General features: G+C 36.6%; 1 protein-coding gene across 1 annotated transcript in view; it reads left to right on the top strand.

Annotated features, from left to right (window-relative positions):
- The first annotated feature begins 388 nt into the window (after positions 1 to 388).
- The window catches only part of LOC576991 (pituitary homeobox x), a 30,318-nt gene continuing 18,358 nt past the window's right edge, over positions 389 to 12,348 (top strand). Inside the window, exons 1-2 of the mRNA XM_777251.4 lie at positions 389 to 1,366; positions 11,713 to 11,918. Coding sequence (XP_782344.1) covers positions 1,186 to 1,366; positions 11,713 to 11,918 — 387 coding nt within the window. The 5' untranslated portion in view covers positions 389 to 1,185. The remainder of the gene's footprint in view (positions 1,367 to 11,712; positions 11,919 to 12,348) is intronic.

Genomic DNA, 12,348 nt, shown 5'->3' with positions numbered 1-12,348 from the left:
AACACTTTTTAGTTTTTATCAATAAATCCACCAAGTTGATTTTAAATGCTGACCATTATGCCTTTATGGGCTTTTGAACATTGGAAATGGAGGGGATAATAGCCCATATTTTTAAGTATGTCAGCGATTCCGACAGTCTCGCCCTAGTAGTCCGGTGAGTGATTTCAGCTAAGTGGTCTGTGGTTTTTTCGGCAGGAAAATGAGCACCACCCCAGCACCCACCCAATCAAACCACCTTTTCCCCGTCGCTTTTTTTCTCTCTCCGAGCAGGGCCCGATGGTCGCACACGGCTTTGCGGCAGCGGCTCGCCTCACCCCCAAACCTATTACCCGTGTCACCAAATCATTCGTATAAGGGTGCCTAACTGCGACTGGCATTGTGACGTCATCGATAAGCACTTTGCTTGAGCGGTTCTACCAATCGAGGAAGAGGGTGAGAGGGGGTTAGGCGGAGTGCGAAAGGCGACAGGGGATGACACCAGAATATTTTTTTGATAGTCCACGGCATGTCCAGCTAACAGGTTATCCTTTTTCCCCTCGAAGCTTGATCTCATGCTAGTGATGTATTATTAGCTAAGCTATAAGCTTACATGCAAACAAGTGATTTGACTTTATTTCGGTTATTCTCTCTTTCGCTTCAGGACAACATCGAGAGCACTTCGAACCCAGAGATCAAGCTTTCGCCGCTGTCTACAGTAGTAGTAATGTCACCGTATAGATTTTATTTTGGTTACACACGTTTGTTCTGACTGATCATTATTTTGTGTAGCTTTCTCCCCTCTACCTGGTAATTCGCCACCACCGGTAGCTGCTTGTCTTCTAACCCGTTGCTATCCCGCTTGATCCTTTGCGGTGATCCGCTAGTTGAGCCCAAGGATTGTCACCTCAGCCCTTCAACCCCCGCCGCCGTCGACCAGTCGATCGTCCACGGCGCAATAACGACGAAACTTCCTCGAATTCTGCAACCTTGCTGGCGGTAGGGAACTCTATCCGACTGGATTTAGCCGTCGCACGCCGGTAGGCTCGGCCTCTAAATCCCCCTCATTCAGTCAACCCAGCTCCAGCGAACTTGAAAATCCCCCAACTCGCGAATATTTATCCCAAATTTCCCGTCTTCATTGCTAGCCAGCTACCTCGAGAACTTTTTTTATTTTCTATAATTACGAACGAAAATTAATCAGAGACGATGAATCAACTACACCATGGACCGTTGTCAACATTAGAAGATTTGGTCGCCAGCGAATCGGCACGCGTGTCGGCTGGTATCGGAAGCGTAGCGGCCCAGCGCCCCATCGACAGTGCCCCTCAGTCACGCAGCAGCCACCATGTACACTCGCCAACGATAGACCACAACCAAGACAAACCAGGTAAAGACTATGATTTTATTAATTAATTTCTCTCTTTTCTTGCCATTTCATAGATAAATGATTTTTGTTCATCATTGAGACAGCTCATTTTGATTTCGATGCAAGGTGATTGATAAAGTCATAAAGAAATCCGAGCAAATGTTAGGCCTTATAGGCCTAACTTTATTTTCTGATGAATAATATAAAACAGAAAATTTCCAATCTTTTATTTACCTCATCTTTGCAGGTTGTTGCAATTATCACCTGTCCCAGCCTGTCAGTCCTTAAAACATAAAGCCTAAAATACAATGATAACATTAAATATGCAGAGTAATATGATATTTCCGGAGGTGGAAATCCCTCATAGACTTCAATTTTACCTTGCAAATCCCCTCAAAATTGTCATTTCATTTGAAAAAACAGGAACTTATAAAAAGGGAAGTAATTCCACCAAAGCAATAAGGGGAAAAGTTATCTTTAACTGATAATCCGCCCATCGTTTGTTTGTATTACGTGGGGGACATAACGAGTTTATCGACTTTCGTCGAATGCATGTCATGTCAGTTGCTATCTGGCTGTCAATCGCAGTTAGTTTATCAGAATCGTACGTTGGTTGCTGTTTTTTGTTGTTCGTTCATTTTGTTTCTTATAATAGAAAAGTTTAGCGGACTTAAAAACAGGTGTGAGTTGTATCCGTAAGTGGTCATATTGGTTATCATGCATTCCCGTCATACAAGACACACATGTTCAGAGCGTGCTTTAAACGTCAGAGAATTTTGCACAAAAAGCAACTTTGACGAATGTCAAAAGTGTCCCTATTAAATGACACATAAAATGCATGAAACATTTTACTTGAAAAAGATTATTATAAAAAAAAAATGTAAAATGCAATGCATATTCCTTGCTAATCTGTTTGAAAAAATAATTGAAAAACGAGTCGTTAATATGGTAAATTATGATTTTTATACAGAAATAGACATGTTTTAAAATCTAAGAATCATATGTATTTTTAACTATTACTAATCATCAACATTGATTTGGTATCGATGGACCCAGCCCACCCCTAGTTTGGTTTTGTTTTTACCCCCATCCGATAACCGACCTCTAACAAAGTAGGTATTCTTAAAGAAAACTTGACATAAGGGGATAAAACTATCAAAAAATCTAAAATGCAACTTACTTTTTTTTTTACATTTTATACTTATACGAGTAGTTATTAATTAAATGTCGTCCTTGCATGAAGTTGTCCTCGAAAAGTCCAATCTTGTTTTGCAAACAACACCATAAGAGCAGTTAAACAAACATGAAACCAACGATCACTTTACTACAACAACATTAAGCAAATCAACGTGAATATTACAGACAATTTGTATTTTGTATGTGTATTCAGTTAGACTTTCAATAAAACAGGAACAAATAAAACAAGAGTATAAGAATAAGATGTTCATTGAAAAAAAGTTTAGCAACAAAAAAAATACATTGGCAAAATATCTGTGGATGTAAAAATTATATGAAATATTGATACAAACACAGTTATGATAACAAATTTGATAGGATGCAATCATAGTATTGATGACAGTTTTATGCCGTTCATCTTAATTTTTGTTTATTATTTTGTTTATATTTATTTGTTATGCCCAAGTTAGTGGCGAAATGAATTTATCTTGATGTCACTTTACACTGTGAACGGATAAAGGTTTGTTTTGTTGTATCAGTGAATTATGCTATTGGCATGGACAAACATTACAAGTGATGAAACCTGTCGATCAATACACGGCTCAGCTCAGCTCAGCATAACGGGTGCATTAGTATAGATGAAGACGTTAAAGTGAACGGGTGGGGCAACGTTGACGAAGACTGGTCAAAATAAATGGAGTCTTGTTATTTATAGCTTGTCTCATTTTTAAAGTTTATTTATTGTAACGGTTTGAATATGTCGTCAGGTTTGGCACAGCTACATATCAGCTCTACACTGATAGCTTTGCTAAGCCTTTATACAATTAAGCCAAAAGGGACAAAATGTTGGGTAATGTATTCGACCAACTTTTAGGCAACTACTAGCTTATCTTTGGCGATTAATGTTGAGTTTAAGTTCAGGAAGTTTACGATTGGACAACAACTTATCGAAGTTGGGCGTAAGGTATCTAAAAGATGGTCGAAAACAAAAAATGATGGCCCTACTGTTTGGTCAATTTTTAAGTGTATTATTTGTGAGTCAGATAGCTGAACATGACATGTTTTGCAAGTCGTTTAAACGTGAAATAGCGAAAGAAAATAATTGATCATGGCTAAAGTTAAATATTTATCGTAATGACGGTTATCAGGAAATACACCGCAATGCATTAATTACTCCTTCTTCCCAGCTCGTGTGCTGAACAATTTTGGGAAGATTTTTATCATATATTTCAGGGTATTTGGTTCAATATATAAAACTAAGGAACATTTTATGACACCATCAATACTTGAAAAGTCTACGATGTGACTTTTTGGAAAGAAAATGAATTTGTGGCAATTCACATCTATCTATTATGCCATGACATTTTGTATTCTTCAAAAGAAATGTCAATGGGTGAGCGTATTATTTCGAAATTCGTCTATTATATTGTTTCCTTATTAGAGACGGGTTAAGTGTATTAGTTTGACCCTCGTAACCTAACGAACACAACCGTAAACAATTGTATTTATATAATTCACTACGGTGTAATTATTGATGCCAACGTTGAAATGTCTAATGAACCAAATCGATGGCGGACAAGTGTGTACAACAACCATCATCACACCTCTACTATTTGCGTAATAGACTATATTTGTGGAGCAACATGGCTTCAGCTAGACTCGTCATGACATATTAAAAAGTCCGAATAAACTGCCCATCGATAATCAATAAGTACGAGGTGGGGGACACCATATATTTTCGTTCCGCCTAAATGCACCGAAACGACATGATGGCCGACCAAACATGAGTCCCATGGGAGTGCCATTACACACAAAAGTATAACTGGTCAGCGGGGTTGTGACCAAAAATAACCAGCGCAAAATAGGCCATTTTCGTAATGTAACCAAATTGCATACGTCTCTTTAAAGCTTATCTGCCGTAGTTTATAGGAGGGATTAGACTGCCCTGCAAGGTCACTGGACAGGTGGTTATCTCATCAACTCAGCTCTCAGTTAACATAAGAAAGAGAGGATCATGGGGGGCAATGGTCACCGATTAGGCATCGTTTGTTATGTAGAGGGCGCAAGTAGCTGCAAGTAGTGCAGTGGGCCTTTAACGAATAATAGTAGGCCTATTTCAAAGTATGGCATATATTAGTTGTTGTTAGGTAGGACATACATCACGGATTGCCCATGTAATTTGCATTCTGACTATCAAAATGCAATTATTCGCAACAGGTGAATGAAATAATTCGTATCAAGGCATTTCACAAAGATACATTTGGTAACATTACGAAAATAGTCTGTTGTAGAACATGTACAGACAAAAAAAGACTAAGAAATAAGAAAACTCGGATTTCGAGAACTCCTTGAAAAGTAAGAAAGTAATGCGTCTTGCTAGTTATCCGTCATTTATACATTGTTTAGATATTCTAAGATATAGATATATTTTCCTCGTTTTTACTTGTATTAAATATAAATACAAAATCCCTGGTTTTGTTTTGTTTTTCAAAGTAAAATCCCATTCTTAATAGACAACTACTATAGCAGAATATAGATATACATTCTCTCTCTTTTTTTCGTAAATCTAATTAGCATTTGGCAAAGTTTGTGACTCAAAGTAACTGTTGTGCCTTCTTATGTCAATGGATAAAACTAAATTATAATTGTAGAATCACATTTGAACCACTGCAGCGGTTGAAATGAACTCTTAGCCTCTAACTAGGGATTTACATTTTCAAGGAAGTATGGATTCGGGGGATTTCTGCCCGGGCAACGCGAGGCCAGAATATTTAGGTCAAAATATTAAACAAAAAGTGAAATATCCCTTCTTCCCTAAAAATAGTCCCTCCCTCTCTATAGTTCTCCATCCCCCAACCCTTCTCTCTCTCTCTCTCTCTCTCTCTCTCTCTCACTCTCTCTCTCTGCTCTCTGCTTCTCTCAGCTCTCTCGTGATGAAGTATCATTTCTTTCGCATTTCCTATCTCATTTATGTAAAATTATCCAATTCAAACTCCATATTTGCGTCCTTCTCCCCGCCCCTTCGTTTCCAGCTTTATATCTGTCCTCTGTTATGAATCACAACCATCGTGACCACAGAAGCATCGCTGACAAAACAATATCATCACGATGTCCTCTCTCTCTCTCTCTCTCTGTGCAATCATATCTATTATTTTTGTTTCAATAACTATCCAAACTAGGGCATTAATCTCTGCAGACTGCTTCTATAACCCTGTCCAATGGCTTAGCCGTTTTTAATGACGGTTTGGGATATATTTGGCAAGAGAAAAATACTGATTGAAAACTCCACCATTAATCATCCCCAGACCAGATTCTGCTGTTTAAGGTCAACGTACAATTTTGTGAAGCAGAGCTCCCAATGCAATGATGACTAAATTTCTAAAAAAAAAAAAAAGTAGTGGGGGGGGGGGGTCTTGTGTCAATAATTAGAAAGGTAAAGTTGGTTATAAAATTCCAAAAGAAACAATATCAATAAAGAAGCAATAAGAAAGGTCAGACAAAAAGGAGATATATTGATTTTTTATTGATCTGTTTGTTATTATCACTATTATTTGTTTATTCTAATCATAAGCCCCCCCCCCCTTCCCCCGTTAAACCATTGTTATATTATACGTTATACTCATGGCAGTATGAAACACTTTTTTGTTATTGTTGGGAAAGCGATTATTTTTGTAATTTGATTAGTATTTCATTATAAGTTTGGACAATTGTGTAGAGATAACCTTGAAATTAATTTGTGGAATTAACATTTTGAATCTAATTAGAAATGAAACCCATTCATGCAGCGAACATGAGTATATACAAATTGCAGTCAAACGCTAATTATATTAATGTTACGAAATCATTATTATCAAACTTTCAATGCATTTTACTGATTAATTAGCGATGGACACATACACGCTTTTAATGAAATCACTATATAATTGCATACTATGCAAGCATGTCATGAAGATATGACGTTTATTATTTCAGAATGCCAGCGTTGTCATGGTTGTGGCTCTCATTATTTTAGATTCTGTTGCATTAATTATGCAAGCGTTTGCCGTCCATCATGTCTATAACTTGTTGGATTTGTTAGCACGCGATTATGTCTTTCATTATTTTAGAACTCCAGCCATCTTAATTAAAAGACTGAAAAAGACTGTTTACGGGATTGGATGATTAAATGGGGGTTGAGAGCGGGGGCAACCATAGAGAATTATGGATTTATTTCAGACAATGTTGGATAGACATCGTAATTCGCGAAGTTCCACCGTCCGATAAGGAAACGCAGAGGATGAACGCTTTAAAGTGTAAAGCCTGTCTGCACTAGTTTGGCCAGGAGGGATTAGACCTCCCTGCATGGTCACTGACAGGTGGTTATCTCATCAAATCAGCTCTCAATTAACATAAGAAAAAAGGAGTCATGGGGGACCAACGGGCACCGCTTAGGCATTGTGTTATATATGGAGGGAGCAAGTAGTGCAGTGGGGCTTTAAAGATTAAAATCAGTTGGGTAAAATTGTACCCATTATGGGTAAAATGGGAGACATGCATATTTTTTGTTGTGTAAGGTTTGGTCCCTTAACTTATTATTTGGTAAAATGTACCTAAATCTTGGTAAAACCTACAAAATATTGAGTAAAACTTTACCCAAGATACATTCTCTTTTCATATAATATTGGGTAAATTTGACCCGATTTTTATAAAGTGTAGACTGGTAGAAGAAGAAAAAATCAAGAAAAAAAAAATACAAAAATACATTTTTTTTAAAGTGATATGATTTAGTCGACAAATCAACGTTACCAAAAATGACACAAGGGAAGATAAATGTAAACTCAAACTTGATAATTTTCTGATTTGTTGCTTTTTTCTCCGAATTATTCGAAAACATTAAGAAAACAACAACAACGTGCTCTAGCTTATCGAAATTGATATCTTTTTTAAAAACTCTGCTGCATACCACATGCTTTGTTTTTAACTATTTAAATGTGGATCGATTTGAGTATTTTAGTCAAAGCCATTTCATTTTCATTCCGCAAGAAATTAGTAAAAACTATTTATTGTTGGCAAGATTTGCGAATCAAATTATTTACAGTCAAATGCCTTAATGGAAATTGAAAATTACACAATTATTAAAAATGATTTGATTAAATGTATGTAAGTATCTAGTGTACGAGACTATATTTCAGAAAGGAAATAAGTGAGAGAAAGAAAGAGGGAGAGGGGAGGGGGAAGAAAAGGAGTAGACTAATGATAAGAAGAATTGGTTGTGGTGAAGATGAGACCAGAACAGCTTTCTCTGTTGTTACGTTTTGTAGAATTATTGTATTTTTATTTGTTTGCTTTTCCTAATGTATTTTCCAAATCTACCTCTACTAGTTTGCTGTAGAAAAAACGACACCCTTTGTGTATGACAGATGATTAGTGCGAGTCCAAACTGAAATTCCTCTAAAGGCGAAAATTCGAATCTTATTAATCGGGTAAAAAATAGCTTGACATGAAAATGATATTCTGTACACTCTCATAGCCCTAAGCGTGTTGTAAATTGATACCCGCTACATGCTATAAATGTACAGTTAGTGGAATCCCCCCCCCCCCCCCCCTCCTTCAAATATGTGTTTTAACGGCATCCTGAATTGTGTATATGTCCACATATTTGATTCGGTTCAATATGGCGTTTGGGGAATGGTGTAATCTTAGATGATAAGCTTGTAGAGGGAGAAAAAAAGACAAACGCCATTTCACTGGCGTCTGAATAGGAAGTATGCTATACGATTGTTGACAATGCAACAGCACCCCTCTCAATTCAGCGAGGCGCGATGTACCAACACGCCGGCCAGACGGGGGATAATGGGGTACATGATGGCCCCTCAACTGGCATGGTTTTTCCTAGCAGCGCGGCGTCGCGTACACGAGCGAGCGAGTTGAAACCCTATACTGCGGTCCGACATCATTAGTTTACGTGTGTGTACATACGGGACACTCGAGTCGCTCGCTACAAGTAGATAAGGCACTTGAGTGCTTCCTCGTTACTTGACTCGATAAAAGAGACCCCTGAAAGACTTTTTTGAGATGGTATTAATGGTTTTGAATAGCTTGCTACAAGTGGAGGTTGTGATTGATCACATACAGTGTCGGTGAAGAGAACAGTTGTTCATCTATTTGATTTTCCCGTAGATGCGCTTTTAATGACATTTTGATTCTATTCCGGATTCCGGTTGGGGCATATAGAGTGCTCCGAAACGAAAGAAGTCACGAAAAAATATGTTTGTATTGACTAAAATTTTGTATTTGATAATTTCATATTTTAATCTTTCATAACTCTCTTGCTTTTTCTCCGATTTATTTCACACTTTCGCCGTTTTGTTTTTCTACATATGTCTTTCTCTGTGCACTACCAAAAATATAAAAATCAAAATGGCCCAATCTATGACTTAGCCTACCAGTCCACTCTTTTTATCGTCACCACCACGGCCACCGACACTCTACCACCATTACAGCCACCATTACCACCACTACCACAACCACCACAAATATTAAGATTATGAAAGAGAAGAAGAGTAGTGGTAGAGCAGTGGTCTCGTAAACCGTGAGGTCCCCGGTGCGAAACCAAGTCGATGCGCTGCCCTTTTGATAAGGCATTAATCCTTATTACCAAGTCCCTCGGAGAGGACTTAAAACCACCGGTCCCGTGGTTGCTAACTTACAAGCATACACATGCTTTCTTAACAGTCGGGTACAACAAACAAGCTTTCTACAATTTGAGTATTTTATTGTCAATAACTTAGAAAGGCGCTGCTACAGAGAAAAAGAAGAATAAATACAAAACAGAATCAAATGGCAATATGTTTCTCAAAGAAAACAAAACAAGATGAAGTATAAACAAGAACATCCAACTAAAATACCTAACTCTTCTAACAGAAAGAAGAAAGTTAAGAGAAGCAGACTGATGAAAGTATAAAAATAAGAAAGTTATGATTTTTGAAAGTTGTCATCACTATACGTATTGGCACCTTAAATTGGTAATGCAAATGGGTCAAAGTACCGGACTACTTCCCCATTTGTACCAACACACACACAAAAAATTAATATTTAATTTATGGGTACTAATTTCAGGATGAAATTGTCTCGATGATATTAAAGCTGATAATATGTTTAAAATTATGTCTTTAAAGAGGCGTTTTGTTTTTATTTTCCCAGAGAATGATGGGCAGAATGAGTAATATACCAGCTATCCAATCTAAATGCAAAGCTGATTTGTTAAAAAATCTACAGCATTTACATGAATTACAAAACCTAACTTTGATTTTGTTAATTTGTCACTAATTTATTTCTTTAAAGCGCTTTAGGCATTGTGTACAATAATGCATACGAAAAGATTATCCGCTCACCAAAATGCTTACAAAATAGAATATTTTTATTCTCTCTCTCTCTCTCTCTCTCTCTCTCGTTATGGAAATATTTTTGAATGCGAAATCAATCTGCAAGATTGCAACAAACTTTTTCTTTCTTTTTTTATCAACTTAGGACGAATCGGGGATATGCATGGAGTAGGTGACTATCATGTGCACATATTAAACCTTTGGTTTGTATGTGCATGATTGTTTATCTGAAATACCACATCAGGGGCGAAATTGAATCTTATATATTTCCTTTTCTCAAGAAAGCAAACAAAAAAAAATTAAAAATGCAGAATAAGAGCTCTGTTTAAAAAGCGCTTTATATTTTTCCAAAACTAAAATTATCACTATTTTGTGTAATATTATTCATAGAAAGGCTATCTCTTTCGAGTCAGATCGCCAATGGCAATGTAAATCTGTAAATTATTCGTATCAACCCTTTTGTATGGATTTTAGGTGATTAGTGTTTTTGAAGTACAAAGTTTGGAAACTTAAGGTACCCAAATGTCTTGCTTTTAAAATACAGTTGAAATGGAAGGATTGGAGCAATATATCTCTGCCTAATCAATTTCCTTTGTTATCATGATAACTATAATACATTAAAGGCCCACTGCACTACTTGTATCTACTTTCGCCCTCTATATAACAAACCATGCCTAATCGGTGACGATTGGTCCCCCATGATCCTCGTTTTATTATGTTAACTGAGAGCTGAGTTGATGAGATAACCACCTGTCCAGTGACCTTGCAGGGCAGTCTAATCCCTCCTGTAAACTATGGCAGATACGCTTTAAGTACAACACTTCAAATTAAATTAGCCCAAGAGGGATTCATTGAAACGATATGCATAATTAATTGCAATCTATGTATAATTCATGATATTCTGGTCACAGAGGTTGTTCATGACCTTTTTCGCATATCGCTTATGAAACATATCTGACTTTAATATAGCAACATGCTTTTTTTAAAGTGATCCGGTAAATTTGTCTCAGATTCTGAAACAAAATCCTGGATTTAGCTCATGCTGCGATGATAATTATAAATATTTAAGTCAGTCAGGAACCCTGATGTAACACTATATCACAGATACTGATAACAATTACATGTAGGGCCGTGCATCTCAGATTTAACATTGATAAACGATGCCTTTAAATAACAATTTATAAAAGAGCTCTCGGCTTGAATATAAGTGAACACTTCCATCCATCCCCAGAGAGATAGAAAAGGATTTTACAGTCTATATCATTTGAAATTTGAGAGACAAACACATTATCCAAAGTGGATAAAAGAAAATAAATTAATAGTTTAAACATTATTCAAGTTAAGAGCAAAACAACGACAACGTATTAGGTTGTCTTCTTAACGTTAGCTGGCCATGAACTTTTGAAAGCTTTAGGTTGTGTCAATAATGATAACAATATTGATAATAATCATTTTGCTGATGATGATGATGATGACGACAACAACAATAATAATAATAATAATAATGATAATAACAAAAGATGATAGTTATGATAATAGAAAATAAATATTAATTATAATTATAATGATAGTAAAAAAAATATTAAATGATAAAAATATAAATTATAATAATAATAATGAATAAGGTTTTTAAAGACCATGATCAATAAGCGCCAATCTAGTTCCAGAAAAAAAGAAAAACAGAATATATTCTTTACAGTGTATTATTACCCCGACCACTGAATTTAATTTCGATTTTGCACTATATTATAATGCACATTATCCACTCCACTTTGGAGAATCCGTGAGTAATTCTAAAGCAAACTTGACGTCGTTTCTCTTTAACAGGTGTGAAGGGTGGTCACGACGATGGCGACGATTCGGACAACGACCAGGACAACGGCAAGAAGAAGCGTACTCGTCGACAACGCACACATTTCACCAGCCAGCAACTGCAGGAACTCGAAGCGAACTTTTCCCGTAACCGCTACCCCGACCTCTCGACGAGGGAGGAGATCTGTGCGTGGTGTAACTTGACAGAGACTCGAGTTAGGGTGGGTATTTATGACTTTAATCAGGCTTTAATTCACTTTCGATTGGGATTTTCCCCTCTTTCCTTTCTACTTTTTCATGAATATATTGAATGGTGCTCAGCCACGTGCCACCCCCACGTATGGTATCCATCATTTGCAACTGCTCTTTTGCAAATTCATTCTTTTTTACCTTCAATCATTTCCCCTTCTTCTCTCACTTCCCAATTCCTTGGCGGTTCTTAATTTTTTGTTTTACTTGTTATCAATATACTCATTCCATGCTATCCGTCTTCTTTGTCTGTTTTCTTCTTGTCTGTAAATACGATATGATTTGATGATGACTCTAAATTTTGATTGATTTATTAAGCTCTTCATTGTCATGACTATTTTCTTCCTCTCTCTCTTTCTTTCTTCGTTCTTCATTTTTTCAAGAGGCTTTTTAATTTCAAAT

The sequence above is a fragment of the Strongylocentrotus purpuratus genome, unplaced genomic scaffold, assembly GCF_000002235.5.
Source record: "Strongylocentrotus purpuratus isolate Spur 01 unplaced genomic scaffold, Spur_5.0 spur5_scaffold_10, whole genome shotgun sequence".
In the NCBI taxonomy this organism is placed as follows: Eukaryota; Metazoa; Echinodermata; class Echinoidea; order Camarodonta; family Strongylocentrotidae; genus Strongylocentrotus; species Strongylocentrotus purpuratus.
Note: the sequence above shows the minus strand (reverse complement) of the source record. Positions and strands in the feature narration are given on the sequence as shown.